General features: G+C 35.8%; 1 protein-coding gene across 5 annotated transcripts in view; it reads right to left on the bottom strand.

The window, feature by feature from the left end:
- The window catches only part of LOC137393454 (uncharacterized), a 28,149-nt gene extending 7,906 nt beyond the window's left edge, over nt 1-20,243 (bottom strand). For 3 of the 5 annotated variants that reach the window (XR_010978293.1, XR_010978291.1, XM_068080014.1), the window contains exons 1-6: nt 20,180-20,243; nt 12,122-13,174; nt 11,589-11,969; nt 11,174-11,449; nt 10,615-10,740; nt 4,942-5,199 (exon numbers count right to left, since the gene is read on the bottom strand). Coding sequence is in view for 1 of the 5 variants with exons in the window: in XM_068080014.1 (XP_067936115.1) it covers nt 4,942-5,199; nt 10,615-10,740; nt 11,174-11,449; nt 11,589-11,969; nt 12,122-13,121 (2,041 nt within the window). In the remaining 4 variants the exon portion in view is untranslated. Of the gene's footprint in view, nt 1-4,941; nt 5,200-10,614; nt 10,741-11,173; nt 11,450-11,588; nt 11,970-12,121; nt 13,175-20,044; nt 20,109-20,179 lie in introns of those variants that run through there. The other 2 variants (XR_010978294.1, XR_010978292.1) reach the window with 2 other exon arrangements.
- Nucleotides 20,244-20,544: the final 301 nt, after the last annotated feature.

Genomic DNA, 20,544 nt, shown 5'->3' on the forward strand with positions numbered 1-20,544 from the left:
ATACATGGTGAATGGTACATATCTTATATACATTGTACATTGTGAGTGGTACATATCTTATACACATGGTGAATGGTAAATAGCTTATACACGTGGTAAATGGTAAATATCTTATATACATGGTGAATGGTATATATCTTATACACGTGGGGAATGGTATATATCTTATATACATGGTGAGTGATAAATATCTTATACACGTGGTGAATGGTAAATCTACTATATAAACGGCAATCGTTGTCTGTCTGCGTGTGAGATTGAGTGTCCGCCTTATAGAGTACCGTACTTTTCGGACTACTAGCCGCTACTAGGTATCTAGGGCGCGTTAACGGGAATTTCCGGTTAGTACACGTCTCTATACATAACCTACCGGTATTCATCGTTTGCCATTTTCACACAAAAATGACGTAATAATTACAACTCTTAGCTTTCTTTTAGCTTCATGACACGCGATGCTTTCTTGTCCTCGACATATTATCATATTTGTTTTCGGCAAAACGATATCGGCAATAGACTCTCTCGATATTAAAATTTGGTGATTAAATTTTATTAACTCTATGAAACACGATGCCATTTTTGTGAACCTCTATTTCTGACTTTTCTTAAGGTTCAGTTACTAAATCGCTGTTAAGGTCACTACTTTTCACGCAGACAATTGTATAATCTCGAGCAGGAATAGCATCTAGATTCTCTCACCTCCGATCAGACAAAAACACTACAATATTTTATTTTTACATAACATATCGTCGTACCAGTATCGTCGTATTCAGAGTTTTGATGGATAGCTGTTGGTGGAACAGTAACTTTTTTATACACACACTTCTATGCAAGAATTGTTATTATTAATTCAACATATTCAGGATTTTTATTTTGTTTTTTCAGTTTGCATTAATTGTATCATTACCAAATCATCTCATATTGTAATCGTAACAAAACAGACTCAATTTAGCTATTAATTGCTAATTATTTCACTGTTACCTCTAAACCCTTTATAATCGTTTTATTTTTAAAATTTATTTGACCTGCACGAAACATTTTTCTCATGATATGAAGTTTAAAAGTTGTTTGACAAAGTAAGTTTGAAAACCTTTACATTTGTTTTAGGTAGAATGGCAAATGCTGTTATATGTTAAATACAAATCAATTTTCTGTTCAGTTTTTTTTATTACCCGGGCAACGCTGGATTGTACAGCTAGGTGTATTAGCTTACACATCTTTCCTTTTAAACCTAACCAACTAGTTTTTCATAATTAATTTCACATTTTACCACAAAAGTTTGTAAAATTACTGTAAGAGTTATCATGTATGATTGCAAGTATCAGTTATTCCTCACTTTCTTATATTTACATACTTTGAGAAATATATATATAGATATATAAATTTAAATTCTCTTATTACATTTATAAACTTTTTATGACTTTTGAAGTTTATAATATAAGTTTTTTAAAGTTTTTTTCATCGTTGTTATTATTTCAACTTGCATTCTTTTAAACATAATTTGAGTATCGTGTTTGAAGTTTAAACATTATTCATTTTCCTATCACTGTTATTATTACTTGATTAGTTTCCAATCTTTATTACTAATATTATTCTTTTATTCAACCATTTTTGACAGACATTGTTCTAATAAAGTTTCAACTACAAAATACTATGATATTCTGTCATATTTTTTAGTACCATCGTATTCAAAGAATTGATGGATAGTTTCTGGTGGGACAGTAACCTTTTTATACCCACACATTTTTATGCAAGAATTGCTACTATTAATTCAACATATTCATGAATTTTATTTTGTTTTCTCAGTTTGTATTAATTGTATCATTACCGGATCATCTTTTATTGTAATTGTTGCAAAACCGACTTAATTTAGCTATTACTTGCTAATTATTTGAAATTTACATCTAATCCCTTTTACAATTGTTTTATTTTTTTTTAATTTATTAGACTGGCAGAAAACCTTTTCCTCATGATATGAAGTTTGAAAGTTACAGCTGTTTGACAAAGTTTGATAAACTTTACAGTTGTTTTTATTTTCTCTCAAATTATTTCAACTACACAAAACACTATTCTCATGATAAGTTACCTATCATGTTTTCTCATGTTACCTATGTAGTTTCAGTGTTAGAATGGCAAATGTTGCTATATATGTTAAATACAAATAGATTTTCTGTGCAAAGACTTTTTTATTACCCGGGTACAAGTACAGCTTATGGTGTAAAATGTTGATAAAATACTTTACCAAAGTTGTTTTCTCGTCTTGGAGCAAATTAAAATTTACATTATTTTATTTTAATGGGAAAAATTGTTTCGGATCTCAAACAACTCGGTTTTCGAAATACCTTCTGGAACTGATTATGTTCGTGAACTGAGGTTCCACTATACGTTATCAAAAGATATAGGTCGCTGAAAGCTATGAAATTTTAAATTTACATTGGTTTGAAAACCTTTACAGTTGTTTCATTTATTTTTAAATCAGTTGTCCTGCACAAAACCTTTTCCTCATGATATGAAGTTTGAAAGTTGTAGTTGTTTGAAAAGGTTTGAAAACCTTTACAGTTGTTTTATTTTCTCTCTTAATTTATTTCAACTACAAAAAACACTTCTTTCATGATATGTAGTTTGAAAGTTAGAATGGCAAATGTTGTTATATGTTAAATACAAATCAATTTTCTGTGCAGACTTTTATTACTACCCGGGCAACGCCGGGTAGCACAGCTAGGCTCGAGGCCGTGGCGTCACTCGGGGATGCGCGGGAGACCTTTTTTGCCTCGAGTACAGCGAGAGTCTCCAGGCGCGGCTTTCCGGATGAATGAGTTGGCAAGTGCGAGGCGATTGATTGCAAAGCGATTGAGTGCTAGGCGATTGATTGCGAGTGCGAGGCGATTGGTTGTGAGACGATTGGTTGCGAGTGCAAGGTTATTGATTGCAAGACGAGTGTGAGGTGATTGATTGCGAGGCGATTGAGTGCGAGGCGATTGAGTGCGAGGCGAGTGGGAGGTGATTGCAAGGCGAGTGCGAGGGGGTTGGTTGCGAGACGATTGATTGCGAGACGATTGATGCGAGGAGAGTGCAAGGCGATTGATTGCGAGGCGGGCCGATTGATTGTGAGTGCAAAGCGATTGATTGCGAGTGCGAAGCGATTGATTGCGAGGTGAGTGCAAGAGCGCGATTGTCAACTGCTCGGCGGGTAAAGACTGGTCAGGCGAGGCGGAGGCGAGGCGGCAAAAGTGCGCGATCGTCAACTGCAAATATAGACGGGTATGAATGGATGCATGAATCTACACACATGAATCTAGAATATTTACTAGATTTTACACGCATCTAGCTGTAAGATGCATTGCAGATTTCCATTGTTCTCCCCAACATTGACATGTACATGTGCATGCATACTCTGAGCAGGACAACAATTTCAGTAGACTGCATATTTGGAGTTGTTTTACAGCATCAAAGACAACTCTCAATAAACCTTATGCTGCACGTGAATCTGTTCCTGTAGGCGGGTAATGCAGCTAGTATCTTATAAACGTGGTGAGCGGTACATATCTTAGACACATGGTGAATGGTATATACATGGTGAACGGTAAATATCTTATACACGTGGTGAATGGTACATATCTTATACACGTGGTGAATGGTACATATCTTATACACATGGTGAATGGTACATATCTTATATACATGGTGAATGGTAAATATCTTATACACATGGTGAGTAGTACATATCTTATACATGTGGTGAATGGTACAAATCTTATACACATGGTGAATGGTACATATCTTATACACATGGTGAATGGTACATATCTTATATACATGGTGAATGGTACATATCTCATACACATGATGAATGGTACAAATCTTATACACATGGTGAATGGTACATATCTTATATACATGGTGAGTGGTACATATCTTATACACATGGTGAGTAGTACATATCTTATACACATGGTGAATGGTACAAATCTTATACACATGGTGAGTAGTACATATCTTATACACATGGTGAATGGTACATATCTTATATACATGGTGAATGGTACATATCTCATACACATGATGAATGGTACAAATCTTAAACGCATGGTGAATGGTACATATCTTATATACATGGTGAGTGGTACATATCTTATACACATGGTGAGTAGTACATATCTTATACACATGGTGAATGGTACATATCTTATACACATGGTGAATGGTACATATCTTATATACATGGTGAACGGTACATATCTTATACACGTGGTGAATGGTAAATATCTTATACACATGGTAAATGGTACATATATTATATACATTGTACATGGTGAGTATGTACATATCATGTATGTATCATGAATGGTACATATCTTATATACATGATAAATGGTACATATCTTATACACGTGGTGAATGGTACATATCTTATATACATGGTGAACGGTACATATCTTATACACATGGTGAATGGTAAATATCTTATACACATGGTAAATGGTACACATCTTATATACATTGTACATGGTGAGTATGTACATATCATGTATATATCATGAATGGTACATATCTCATATACATGGTGAATGGTAAATAGCTTATACAAGTGGTGAATGGTACATATCTTATACACATGGTGAATGGTATATATCTTATATACATGGTGAACGGTAAATATCTTATACACGTGGTGAATGGTACATATCTTATACACATGGTGAACGGTCCAAATCTTATATACATTGTGAATGGTATATATTTTATATACAATGGTGAATGGTACATATCTCAAATACGTTGTGAATGGTACAAATCGTTAATCATGTACATATATTTGAGCATTTCTTGTAATTATGATATGTTATGTATATTTCACACCAAACTATCTGTTTTACTCTGTAATTACAACATGCCACAAATGTCTTAACCCAAAATACTTGAGTAATGAATAAAATGTCTTACCATGGGTTCCCCCAGTATACCTCCCCGTGATTTTTTCTTTTTCAGGTGTATACTCTTGAAATTTCTTTCCTTGAATCTTCTCCTTTGATTCATCATCAATATTTTTTTCAATCGGACATACGGCACCGGACTCGTCCATATTGATATTAGCCGTTCCATGATCATCGATCTCTCTCATAAACTCATCAATCCCTTTCACAAACTCATCAATCTGTTCCACCTCATCAGTGAATTGAGCAAAGACTGCATCATTATTAGCTGTGAAAGTAGAGAGCGTACAAAAGGCTGAGACAGAGTTAATATTCTGATTTCACTCACCTATAACCCAGAAGTCTAATTTCCAGTGTATGAATTTAGCAGTTCGATGTACCTACACTGAATATAAACAGTGGCCTGCATTTTGACTCATGGACAGCATGGCAACAGAACACTATAGACTTTAAAGGTTGACTTGCAATAAAATTCACATTAGTTATTTGGTATCAAAAGATTCACCATGTCTCTGTTGTGTTGTAGGTGCCAAATACGTGAAAATGTGATTACAAGCTCTTAAAAGCTCAAAAACGAAAAGCCGCCGAAGATTGGAATCTCTTTATTTCTCCGACGTAGTCATGAAATTTATGTATTCTCTTGTCACATGATGTTCTCACGTGAATTGAAAGGCCAATAAAAAAGTTCAATATAAAACTTATCGTAGTACTAGTTTATGACAAACACTTTGGGTTTTACCGAAGCCCCCGTATCAAATATAGATGCTAGCTACTTTACAGTTTTGTTTCGTTTTGGTCTAATCGGCAAGTCGTAATCTGATCATGTGACCAAATACTTCGCAAATAATTTCTGCAGCACTTTTCGATTATTACAAGTGACCAACAGGCTCGTCATGATTATCAGACAATGATATGTACTCCTTCAAGCTAAGGCTAAAAAATGAAACAAATTTTTACGGTAAGTTATAGGATATCACTGCTAAAAGTGACAGCATTACGATGACGCTAAAACAGACGCATAAGAACAATAGACATGGTTTTATTGAATGCGTGAAGTATATTTGTAAAAATATTTCGACGAATAAGGTTGCATGAAAGTGTAAACAGAATCCATCTCTCACAACTACGTCACATTTGAGCCGTTTTGGAAAGAGAATCCAAACTACGACAGTCTCGTGTGGCTGCGATTTTCTGTTCGTTTTTGAGCTTTTAAGGGCTTGTAATCACCTTTCCACATATTTTGCACCTACAACATAGCAGAGTGGTGCAACATAGCAGAGTAAGACATGGTGAATATTTTCATATCAAATAACTGTAACGTGAATTGTGTTACAAATCAACCTTTAAAGTTGGTGCTTTCATTCATAACACTGCTTTTAGGAGGCCCTCATAATTAGTAATTATAACAATTTACTATACAAAACGTGCCCATTAGAAAATATTAAAACTGTTCGTCGTAGTTAATTGTCTAACTACAAGTCATCTGTATTGGCTTTAATTAAATTGAAGTCTGCCTGCACTCTTTACCCGCATTATTTACCTGCGTTGTCTACGTGGACTGGTTCTTTGGGCTATAATGGCATATGGTAGATGCCTTATGCAATGGTTATTTTATAAATTCGCAGGTGATTCTAAGGTAGGAATAACAGTACGTGTCATATGAGAAGAATACAACATGGCTATTTTAGAGTAAGTGATTATTTTCGTGCTTTGTTGGAGGTACTCTGATGATATTGGTAAGCTGAGCAAGCAAACAAAAGATGTTAATTTTTAAAGAAACATGACCTCTACCTTATATGAGTAATGCTGTTGTAACGTACGCCGTGACAGATCATCATGTCTAATAATAATGTGCTCAGTTATTCGCATACTCAACAAGGTGGTTGAGTGGAGCAGATGGTAGCACGCTTGGCTGTGGAAATCCAAACATACAGGTACAATTCCTGTGTGGTGAAACTTGTTTTCCTAGTGTTTTAGCCCGACTTCAGACAGACGAACAAAGCTCATATTATGCTAACGACTGGCCAAAAGCCCGGCTCACTGGTATTATAAAACAGGAAACAGTCCCAACGTCGACAAGTCCGAACCTAGACAAGTCCAAATCTCGACAGAGGTTGGTCCGAATCTCGACAAAGGTTGGTCCGAACATCGACAAAGGCTGATGCAGTTTTACGATAATTTAATCTTCAACAAATAATAAATGTCTTTTTGCAGTTCTATCGTCATTTCAAAAAATAAAAAATAAAAGCTACTCACTGAAGTTTAGATTTCAAATAAAACATTTTGCTAGCATAACAGTCAACCATATTTATGATTGTTACTTGTTTTAGCATTCGTTCTATATTTAGGTTGGGCAAAATATTGTTAGGCCTACATAAGCTGGGGAGTGCTGCATCAAATGGATCACAAGATATTTTTGCGCAAATAAATCTTTTACTTATAAATCGCTCATTTACTATGAAAATAGTAGATGGTAAAATAGTAAAACTGCTGTTGAGATTGGGCCAACCGTTGTCGATATACAAACTCGTCGAGTTTCAAACCAGTCGAGGTTCGGACTATAAACCTTATAAAACAGCTTATAAACAGTTGCAAGTAATGCAGTTGCCTGCCACTTGCCATTAGCCTGGCACATTGCTAATGGCCAATTTGAATAAGCTAGTATTGCTCAACTTACTACTAGGTGCCGTGAGAACAAGCATAAAATGACGCTGCGCTGTAACACAGAGCGATATGCGTATTTTCACCTACATAGTTGCCCAATGAAGGTATCAATCTCACATAGCTCAATGGTTTAGTATATTGTCTAGGGAAAAGGAGGTTCTGGGATCAAATCTTCTGTGATATGGATTTTCATTCCAAGATTTTAATAGCTATAGGACAGGCAGGTGTCTGAACGCACTTTGAGATTTATATATTTATATACCGTAAAAACTCTAATTGAACACCACCTCTATTTGAACGTCATCTCTATTTGATCACCACTATGAGAAAAGGGTTGAAAAATAGGACACCACCTTCATTTGACCGCCACTTTGACTATCTTTGATTTTTATAGACCTATAATATCAAGTGATCAGTAAAAAAGTGTCCACAAAATCGTATTAATAATGAATCATTTACATTAATAGCAATCAATTTTCCCGTTGTCCATCTCCAAAACTTCTCTCCTTTTTTTCGTTGAAACTCTGAAAGCAACAACACTATAGAAATAATTAATAACTGTCTTAGGCTAATAGTAGTTCCATGTTTAATGTAGTCTTAATACTTCAAAGTAGCCTACATATATAAAAAACGGTTTAAATTTACAATGGAAGATGAACTTTGAAAGCAACACCATAGAAATAATTACTGAAATGTAACTCTCTCAGGCTAGTAGTAGTTCTGATATATAAAAAACGGTTTTCTAGTTTTGGGCCAAAGGTTACATTTAGCAAACAAAACTTTTACGCGTTGCATTTGTGCTAAATGCAATACGTAAAGGTTTTGCTCTGCCAAAAATTGTGTGGAGGCTAATATCGACTAGTTCAGCAGTGCAGAAGAAGAGTTGAGGCCAGAAGATATTGTGGAATGTGCTGGACAACTAGAAGACGTTCGTTCCATCAAAGGCAACAATCAGAACGCAGCTATTCCAGCAAACGATGCAAATATTTTTGTTTTAAAAATGTTAATTTTTCTTTCTGCATATAATATAAGTATGATTCGTTTATGTCACTTGTTCATGAATATATACATTTTTAGCATTTGATGGATTATCAGTATATAACTTCTAAATTTTTAGACTTATAGCATATTATTTGATAGCATAATTGCGGTAATCGGATCTTACAATTGATCGGCGCTCGTAAATCCTCTTCTTTTGCACATAAAAAGCTAGTGTTGGCTGCAAACTGTAGCAAACATATGAATGCAATGAGCTTTTATGCAACATTGGTAAATAGAGATGTGAAATAGAAACATGTCTTCAAATTTTGAATGAAATAAAAATGGAAAGCTCGAATAATTTGCAATGCCGTGCACAGGCTATAATATCATCGCAGGTTAATTGCAAGCAATAGATATCAACTGATAAAAATATTTCTCGGTTTCTCAACGCATGTTTATTACGAGATTTTTGACAAGCTAGAAGTCAGCAGATTTATTGCAAGGTTTAATATCGCTCCGCTAAAAAAAAGTAAAATATAGGCGACGTTTGCTTCGCCCGTAAAAGGGCTAAATGTATCTTCCTCTAATTCTGACGAGCTATTTGAAAAATACACCACCAGCCACTATTTGAACGCCGCCTCTTATTGACCACTACTATAGAGAAAGGGTTGAAAAAAGAGCGCCATGGCGTTCAATTAGAGGTTTTTACAGTAGATTATATCACATGATGTTTTCTGTAACTGCTAATGCCTAATAAGTAAGTCAAATCCTTTGTATACACTGTGATAAAGAGAATATCACTTGCAATGAAGTGAATTCAAATATATGTCGGCACAGAACAGCTTTCTATATTACTGAGTGAATGCCCTGCGTTGCCTGAGTAATAAAAAGGTTTTTGCACAGAAATGTATTTTCATTCAACATTTACCATTGTTCTTTATCTGCCAAAGGGAGAGAGAATGTAAATGCCATTCTACTCGAAACAACGCAACAAACAACTGTCCATGTAAAAAGTTTTTATAGTTGTTACAGTTTTCAGTGATTGACCTTGAGATTTGTTGAATTCAAAATTCGGACAAAAGTCAAGCTGGAAATTGAAGGCATGTAAATTGAAACTTTTAATAGAAAAAACAAATGTTTAACTAGTTATAAAAAAAATTAATTTTAATTAAGATAAATAAGGAAACAACATAAAAACTGTAAATATAGAATAGAGGCAAACTTTTGTTCATGGCACGCGAGCTGACAGAGTTGAGCGCATTGTGAAAAAAAGATTGTACTTCACAGAATTGAACCCGAACATTTGTATGCACGGATGTGAAGCCTAGCCCACTTTGATTGTTAAGCGTAATCATACATTGGTATTCAGTCAGTTGGATGTGTAGTGCAACAGTTAGCGAGCAAGTCTACAAAACTGGAGGTTCAAAGTTCAATTCCATCACTCAACATATTTTCCATTGCTGGATTTCAATCGTTAAAACTGGACAGACGCTCCCATATAGATAGACAGACGCTCCCATATAGATAGACAGACGCTCCCATATAGATAGACAGACGCTCCCATATAGATAGACAGACGCTCCCATATAGATAGACAGACGCTCCCATATAGATAGACAGACGCTCCCATATAGATAGACAGACGCTCCCATATAGATAGACAGACGCTCCCATATAGATAGACAGACGCTCCCATATAGATAGACAGACACTCCCATATAGATAGACAGACACTCCCATATAGATAGACAGACACTCCCATATAGATAGACAGACACTCCCATATAGATAGACAGACGCTCCCATATAGATAGACAGACGCTCCCATATAGATAGACAGACGCTCCCATATAGATAGACAGACGCTCCCATATAGATAGACAGACGCTCCCATATAGATAGACAGACACTCCCATATAGATAGACAGACACTCCCATATAGATAGACAGACACTCCCATATAGATAGACAGTACCTATAAAGCAGCAGACGAGCCAAAAGTTACCCTGTAAGTTTCAGGTGTATCAATGATACTCACAAACATCATCTTCAGTCTCTTGGGAAGGCTGAAGAGCTACAGATGATGGTTCTCCAGCAAAGGCATCTGTCGGCTGCGTTGCTACTGTAGACACAGTCGGCAGTGAAGGAGAAGGTAGGGCAGATGCTGCAAGAATTCACTATTATGCATTGAACTAAAGATAAGGACGTACGATGTGGGAAGTTCATATAGATATAAGTTATAGTGTTAGAACTAGTAGCTACGTGTACAGTGCTGGTGGCCTAGATGGAGGCGTACAGTTCTAGAACTCCAGGTATAAGTGTAAAGTACCGAAACTTTAGCGAAAGCTGTAGCCTCCCAGACAATCATTTTGAATAACTACATGTAGTTGGTTATTCAAGATGTTTTGGGTTCAGTTACGAAATACAAATATTATTTTACATGTATATGGGTAGACAATTGAGAGTGTTAACTAACAATGATGAGGACAAATTAACAAACTACACTTAGGAATTTGTGTTAGTAAAAATGAAGATACCACACAATGCAAGATTACTTTCTACTCAACGAGACAACCAAGTCAGCTGATGAATATCACCTGTACTGGAAGCAGAAAAGGTCGCTGATATACTTTCTCGAAACTTTTCAATTTTTTGCTCGATCTCTTCTTTCTGCTGCTGTAAAATGATGACCTTCTTTTCACACTCCTCACGCCGCCGTTCAAGTTTCCTTTTTTCTTGCTTTGTGTGACCTGTTTTGGTTTCTAGTTGCTCGAGTTCTTCCTTGCACTGTTCCAACTCTTGTTTAGCATTTTCTAGTTGAGATGCTGACTTTTCTTGTTCAGCTCTGGTATTGTCAAGCTGGTTGAATAGATCTACATGCAAGAATTAAGCTCACATGGAGGCATTAATGCAATTTTAAACGCCATTACCGCCATCAAACATGAGCATATTTGATATACAATAGCTTGTACAAAACATTAAATTGAAGAAAACAAATTTACAAAAGCCAACCTTGCAAATCGGACTGATCTTCGCTGGCCAATGAATGTTGTTGCCTTTCTATCATACGCTTTCGTATAAAAAAAAGATCTTCATTGGTGTCATTCAGCTTTCTTATTTTTTTTTCACATTTTTTGATTGTCTGATCCTTTTTTAGTAATTCAGTTTCAAGCTCCTTGCACTTGATTTCGGCAGCATCACGCTTATCAGAAATGACGTCTTTTTCTGATTCACTTTTTTCAAGTGCTTTTTGCAGCTGAGCGATCCTCTCAGCAGCTTTAGCACTTGTCTCTTGATATTCAGACTTTCGCTTTCTAACCACTTCTTGACGGTCCTCCAACTCAGTTATCTTTTTACTGAACATGTCGTGCATCTTTTTAAGCTTTGGTTTTTCTACAATATATACATTGATAATCTATGAAGCCTAGAAATCACAAAAACAGCAACAGAAGCAAGTTGATTGTATTGCAACATGTTATTGGATATTATGAGTCTATTCCAATATGATTTGGCATCTTCAACAATTCAATATTTTCAATCAATACCTTGACTCGTCTCACCAGATGCTTTAACTGAAGCCTGTGCAATAGGTTTTGGTTGGATGACAGGTTTGGGTTTTGTCACAGGTTTAAATTTGGTGGCAGGTTTGGGTTTTGTCACAGGTTTAGGTTTGGTGTCGGGTTTGGGTTTTGTCATAGGTTTGGGTGGCAGTTTATGAGATTGGAGGTACGCAACCACATCTTCGTGACCATTTTCAGCAGCCAAAGTCTCAGCTGTTTTACGATCTCTGTTGCTCAGCTGCAATAACTCTAGGCGCTGTGTGTTAGAAGGAAGGCGTTCCAGAAGACGTTTGACAGATTGGATGTATCCTGCCTGGGCACCCAACATCAGAGCTGTGTACCCATTATTATTTTCCACCTTTAAAATATCTAGTATATCTTCTGTAGATAAATTGCTTAGAAGGAACTCCATCACTTCCTCTATCACTTCCAATTTATTGCTTTCAACTGCACAATGAATTACTGTTTCACCCGAACAATTTCTTAGCTTCAACATTTTCTTAGCGTCTCTGCGAGAACATCGTTTTAAAATGGATTTGATCACACTAGTACAGCCATGTTCACTAGCAAGATGCATGGCAGTGTCCCCCCTATGTGATTGAAGCTGCAATAGCTGAACCATTTGTTCCGCAGGCAACAGCTCCCCAATATAATCAATAATGTCCACATTTCCACCCACAGATGCAAAATGTATGACACCATCACCAAACTTACTGACGGCGTTAAACAGCTCGCCACGTTCCTTTCGTGTATGTACAAATTCAACCATTACTTGGATAAGATTAAAATCTCCTTCTCGGGCTGCCAAATGCACAGGATTTCCAATATTGCAACCTTGTGAAATTTCTGCTAAAATCTGCAATAGTTGAGCTTCCGATATGCGTCTGAAGCTTTGTTTCAATTCAGTCAAATTTATCTTTCTTCTTCCGGCTGACTGTACATAGTCTTCTAACAATCTCTTAGCCTGGGCGCACGGATCCGCCATAGTTACCAATTTATCTGCATCAACCAGTCATCTTTGAATCCTTCTATTCTTTTCTACAATAGAAGTTAAAGCTAGAATGCAAAACTATGGAGACCAAAATGATGTTGGCAATGTTATTACAAGTCTCAAATTCGCAGCCGAAAACTAAGCATCGTTTCATGTTTGGAAGATAAGTTCTAAAAGAATATTAACCAATAGTGTATTAAACCACGAACCACCGTTTGGCACTAAATGGCAAAGAATGAAAAAGAGCACAAACAACCATGATCTACAGTAAAAATGTAGCATTGCATTAGTTGACTTGAAAGACTGTGTAGCAATATGTCAGTTTCTGAGCAACATTATCATTTGAGTAACAAAGATCGATGCTTAATATTTTAATTTGCAGCAAACAAGAAATACATAATACTGAAGAAAAAAACTGCCATCTTAGCTTTCGTCTTCCGACTTCTTTTAAAATAACCAAGCACAGTACACTCACGATCATGGAATATAAGCTTTGTCTGTAAACTATTATATTTCAATTGATAATGATATAATGGCTGATTTTTATAGCAGCCCTAGGTTGCAGTGCACCTTCAGAATATGATTACCCTGATATATGTATGGAATTATATAGTTCTTTTAATATAAATACAGTCAAACATGGATAACTCGAACTTCAAGGGACCGAGCAAAAGTGTTCGAATTATCAGAGCGTTCAAGTTATCAGAGCACTGTCACAAGTCCATATATTTACTTATTTATTAGTAGATACATGTACATATACAAACTATAATATAAATCAAAAGCACAAATGGCTTGTTTCAAATTAAATGCTTCTAATGCAAAGTTTAAAACGTTTTCATGAAAAAGTATAGAGATTTTTCTATCACTTGAGATTGGTTTGTTGTTTGAGGTGATGTTATTGCCAGGACGTTTTTCAGATTGACATTGGCAAAACTTGATCGTTGTTGAAATGCTCAAAAGAAAAGACATTTTTTTCTTTTGGGGTTTTACCCACGATCAATTTTGCCGTTTTTTCTTGAAGTTGATGCAGATTACCTTACTTTACCTGGGATTCGTTAAGAGCAACACTCCGAGGCAGTTCAATTAGAAGTTTTACGAGGTTTTACGGTACATTCTATATCACTCACGCTTTTTAATAGATACTTATTGAATGTACACACGTATTCTGTGTTTAGGTCAAACGATGAATAGTTTTTTGTAGCTCAGACAACGTATACGTTTAATTACATTTTTTAAGACATTTTAAACATTCAACATTCCGACGTTGATTCAACACGGAATCAACGTCGGAAAACTATTCATCACGGGCTAGCCGGGTCACGCACTCAAGGATTTTCGCCACGCACATACAAAACAACATGCGATTTTTGTTTTGTATGTGCGTGGCGAAAATCCTTGCGCGCGTGACCCGGCTAGCCCGTGCTATTCATCGTATCGCAGTATAAATCAAATTTCACCAAACTTTTAGAAAAGTCGTTGACAAAAATATTTTGCCGATGGTGGTAATAACAATGCTTATGAATCACGAAAAGATGAAGTTTACCTCTATGGCTTTGAATAAAGTGATTTTCTAAAGCGATAACAACCGTTTCGGTAGCCGTTGGGCAAAAAAACAGTTCGAATTAACAGTGTTGAGTTCGAGTTATCTATAGCAATTTATCATTACGTGGGAACGGACCAAAGGAAATGTTCGAATTAACCATGTGTTCGAGCTATCCGTGGACGAGTTATCCATGTTTGACTGTATATTAGCTATAGGTAATGCAGATAGACAGCAATAAGACAGAGTGCTTTGTGCTTCTAACAAAAATATGTAATACAGTATGCTCTCAGGATACGATTCTAATCATTTCCAAGGTTGGCATCAAACGGTGAAAAAATCATATGGAGGAGTGTAGAAACCATCTATATGTATTTTCCCAAAGTTTGTATATATGCGTGTCTAGCTATAGCTATTGAAATCTTGGAATAATGAATCCGTATTGCAGAAGATTTGATCTCGGACTCTCCCTTTCACCAGTCCGATGCCCTGCTAAGTCAGCCACACGAGCTTGATAGTTTTGCTAGGTGATATATGTCGCTATATGGAAGCAAATACTCTACCGATTTAGGTCACAGCGCAGGGTGATTGGTTAAGCCTGGTTCCATTACCAATTGCGAGACCATGCCGGTAATCATGCACAGCAAAACGCTTGCAACGCTAGGCTCACTATATATATATATATATATATTTCTCACAGTATGTCTGTGGATCTTTCATTCCGGCTATAGCTAAAGCCCACGCTGACTATTTTACTTATGCGGCCACATGTTACGATGCCCCTGTTAAGAAATATTTTTCATAAGGTTCGATTACAATATCTGGAGTCGAGGCCAATTCTTCTCACGGGAACAGTTACATTGTCTGGGAGGAGCCCCCGTAGAGTAGGAGTGTCTCCGTATTCAAAGTTTTGATGGATAGATTCTGGTGAAACAGTAACCTTTTTTATACGCACGCACTTCTATGCAAGAATTGTTATTATTATTTCTACATATTCAGGTCTTCTCAGTTCGTAGTAATAGCTATTAAACAGCTATTACTTGCTAACTGTTTCACATTTACATCTAAACCTTTTTATAGTTGTTTATTTTATTTTATTTGCACGAAACATCTTCGTCATGATATGAGGAATTATGAGTTTAAAAGTTGTTTAATAAAGTCTAAAAACCTTTACAGTTGTTTTTATTTTCTCTATTAATTTGTTTCAATTACACAATTCACTTTTCTCATGATATGTAGTTTGAAAGTTAGAATGGCATATGTTGTTTTATTTCAAAAACAAATCAATTTTCTGACCAAAAACTTTTTTATTACCCGGGCAACGCCAGGTAGCACAGCTAGTAGTAATTATATAATGCAAAAATCCCCTGGTAAAAATCATCAAAATTTTATACAAGTGCTGTATATATTAAAAATTAGTATGTTAACCTTAGCAACTATAGTTACCTACAAAATCTTTGATATATTTAGTGAATTTATCGGTTATAATCTTCATTAAAATGTTACGTTACAATGTGCTATGGGCAGTACTACATACTATAGAGAGTTCTCACCTTCAAGGCGGACATATGTATAACATAAACGTTGAATTTACTTCAAAGAAGTCTAGCTTGCTAAACACGCACACTTAAAGCTAAGTTTTAGTATATATACGTGTATTTTGTATTTTGAACAATTTTTGCAGTTTCAACTTTTTATGACTAAAGTTTTATTACCTATCAGTTTCTGTCTTCGTTTTTAGTATAACTTTTAGCTGACCTTATTGAAACCTTTTTCAACCTAATTTGTCAAAAAAGCCCGAGCGATGCTGTTCTCGAAAATGTTCCCTTTAATACGTAATAAAGTGGATTTTTGTTAGCAGGTAAAGAGAAGTTGTCTGACCTTCTGTTTGAAGAGATCACAAGTAAAACCGCTACTGGTTTTAAAAGGAAAATATTACAAAATTACACAAAAAAATGCTGAACTGAGAGAAATCGGTCGTTGTGTGTCTTTCGACATCATTCAACATGTCTCTTTCAACGTGGTATCTCTTTTGGTGAACAGCATTTTGGCATCTTTGTTATCTAGAGGTATGTAATAAGCACACCATCTGCCAAATTTGATAATTTTGTGATAATTTTGATGAATTTGTATGATGAAATAAGATTCACGTCGAGGTGAAAAAATCATCATGTTCCACTTCGTAAGGTGAAAAAATCGTATATATGTATATTGTTATGCTAATGATTTATACTACTTTTCCGACACTGCAGTTACATATTTCACATCCACATGTAAACATTAAGTCTGTCACCATGATGCCAGCTGTGCTAACTTGAAAGTAGTACACAACTCAAGCATTATCTTTATTCTACAAGCTGATAAACACTCATTGCTTCATTAGTTACATCATTTCTAAAACAGAGTAAGCAATATTGCTACTTATTGCTTCGTGTTGCTCCTGACTTTTTGTGTACAAAAAAAGGGCAAAAATACATACCTAATATCAAATGCAAACTCCCTACATACTTACCAAATTAGCTAGCCAAAGATAGTAATTATAATGTAAGTATATATATCTACCTAAAGAACAAAGATGACAAAGTATTTATGCCACTAAAAACTCCTTTTAACTGTTAAGATTAGTACAGCAAGTACCATCTAACACGTGGTTGACAGAAAGGTTTAAAGCCCAAATCCCTAATTGAGCAATGTATAATTCAAAAACAGCCTACAAACTACCAGCATTAATTACTAGTCTATTGCCAGCTAAGTGTTAATATTAGAGTATGGCCAAGTGGACCTACATGGAGAAGACATGTAGAACAACTACAACCTAAATTTAGCACAGAAGATCTAAACCCTGGAGATATATCTTACACTTCAGATAAAGACATTGACAGACTACCTATACCTATACCTCCTGAACAACCAGTGCATCAACCAAGGAGACTTGAACAACCATATCCTAAACATCCTATCCTAAAGAATCCTAGACATCCTCTAGACAGTGATTATTAACTAGATAATCTATGTAGATCATCCAGAAGGAGACGGCAAACACAATTTTATTCGTCACATTTTGTTCATTCATTTAATCTCCAGACTAGTGAGGAGGTGATATATTGCTATAATAAAAAAGCTTAGATTGAGCTATACTTTGAATCATTAAATTTTATGCTTTGTTTAGCTATTTATTAAATAGCCATAGCTAGTGGTTATATAAACTAGGTTTTGAAGGCAACAGTTCTTTACATACTATGAGAGTGAATAAACTACATTTCTTATAGCTTGTGTTATTATTCATATAGAGACACACTGTATTTGGAAGATTTTCCAAAGACACCCTGGTGTTAATGTAACTTTAATGTCACTGGGATGTCACGGGTGACGTCACGTTTCCCACAAGACATCGGAGTCATCCAAATACATGTACTAAATAGAAATGGATCCAAAAGTAAAGCCAACTCAATGTGTTAACCGCAATATAGCATTATCACTTATAACCAACTTCAAAAAGTTAAAACCGCTAATGGTGCTGGGGTCATAGCCAAGGTTGACTATCCTACACCCTACATAAGCAACACCCTGGTGAGGTACAAACAAAATGGAAAACGAAGACTTTGTATCAACCCTGCCAATTAAAAAGTTTTAATTAACCAATCCGGAGAAGTCACTTCCTAATACCCATATTAGAAGATGTCTTACAAAAGTTAGATAAAACAAAAGTATTTTCACGGTGCAATGCCAAAGACGGTTTTCTGCAGAATAGAATCAATGAAGTGTTGAACATCATGACTACGCTTTAGCGTAGTCATGATATTTTTAAATGTGGCATGCAAATGCATGCCATCTTCCAACACTTTGCCTTATCTTCCAATCCAAAAGTGTTTGAACGAAACTCTCAGATGTCTTAACTGGCTTGGATATGGCGCCTTACAGTGCCTCGCGTTGCGTGTTCAAAACTCGAGTTATACAACTCGAGTTGCCGTGTTGTACAACTCGGCCTGGGTTTATGATTAACTCGAGTTGTGTTATACGCAAAACTAACACGGGTTTATAAAAAAGCAAAGTGAGTAATTGGGGTGTCTCATTTACAGAACATCTACAGAAATTTAACAATAATAATTTAAATATATATACACATTTAAATTATATAATTATATTGGCGATATTTGCGCATATTTATTTCTATAAATATAACGAGACAAAAAACAATTGTAGAATGTAAAAAGCAAACTAAAAAACAATCTATGTGGGAGGTAGGCCACTTCTTTTTCAAATGAAAAAAGAGTTATCTCTCTAGAACCCGACAAGAAACTGAATGAACACCGAAAATGAACATAGAAATTATTTCAACGGCGTTTAATGATGCACCAAAATAAATTCCATATAGGTATAGAAAATATAGCTAGAGAAAATGAAATGATGAGATGTTCTCAAATCGAGTTGTTGAACTCGAGTTGCTGTTAAAAGAACTCAGCCTGGATTTTTGATGAACTCGAGTTGTGTAACTCGAATTAGACAACTCGAGTTATATTTACAAACTCGAGTTGGTAAATATAACTCGAGTTGTACAACTCGAGTTGTACAACTCGAGTTGCAAACTCGGCACAGTATAATTCGTTATTAGCTCTAATTTTACGGTACATACATAGTTTAATTTCTATTAGCTAACGGGTGCCTATTGATGTACCATTGTTAATATAACCAGATCTACGGTTATGCTACCGTAATACCAATATATTGCACCTTACTTTTAAAAAGTCGCGTTGCGTGTTCGCAACTCGAGTTGTGAACGCGCAACGCGAGGCACTGTAAGACGCCATACTTGGAGGATGTCATGATAGTTGTATGATAGTTGTCATGGTACTAGCCCTGCTCGTACTGATCCTGACAAAATGATGAATACTTTTAATCGCAGATGCAATAACAACCAAACGAATCTACCTTGTCGCAAACCTAGCAGCAACAGTCACGTACCCCTGAAATATCGAGACTATGAGATGACCACATAACTGGTAAGTCACTCGACACAGAATCCTACATTAGTTAACAAGCGTCTAATTGCACATTGACGAGATAGATTCTTTTTTTCTCTTAGTAAAAAAATGCTCACGAATTATACACGGTGACAATCAAGAGTTATCACCGTGCTGATTTCTACTATTTTACACGCGAATAGGCGACATGCGACGGATCCAGCTGATTACGTGCACAAATACTCAGACCGTTTAGAGTTCATATCAAGCATAAGTACACTCATTGGCTTTAAATAAATACTTAAACTGAAGCTCACGCCATATGCACAAAACAATTGGCATCGTGTTAGTAATTTAGTTTAGAAACAAGCAAATATGCAATAGAACACAACGTTCTAAAATTCATCACGTACCATCATTTGGTGAATGACTACGTACGCCAGTTGTAATAGCTTTTTATGCATACATAAGAGCAGGGAATGTAGTTGGTTACAGTTAGGTGAATCTCTTTACAAACAAACTCGTTTAAAAAGCTCCTGATTACACACCGTTGTTCCTTGCGGTCTGTGTTCCGGACGCCTCATTCCGCACGCCTGATTGCTAAACCCCATCATTGTGTCAACGGTAAACGGATGTTTAGTCGAAACCGTTGTTGCCAACAGGCTATTTGTCGAACACATAGACGATTTGTCAAAATTGAAAACTATTGGTCGAATTCACAGACTATTAGTCAAAATTTAAGACGATTGGCCGAAGTATCTGAACACTTTCTCAGAGAGCATAACTCTAAGTACAATCAAGCTATTTGCTTTTACGGCTATATCTTCTGATTTTAGTAGTTGCTAGTTAGTACTGTTATCAGGGTTGTGGCGAATTAAAATTGTGCTGAGTCTATGTGTACTAGCAAAACTCT

The sequence above is a fragment of the Watersipora subatra genome, chromosome 4 (genome assembly GCF_963576615.1).
Source record: "Watersipora subatra chromosome 4, tzWatSuba1.1, whole genome shotgun sequence".
Lineage (NCBI taxonomy): Eukaryota > Metazoa > Bryozoa > Gymnolaemata > Cheilostomatida > Watersiporidae > Watersipora > Watersipora subatra.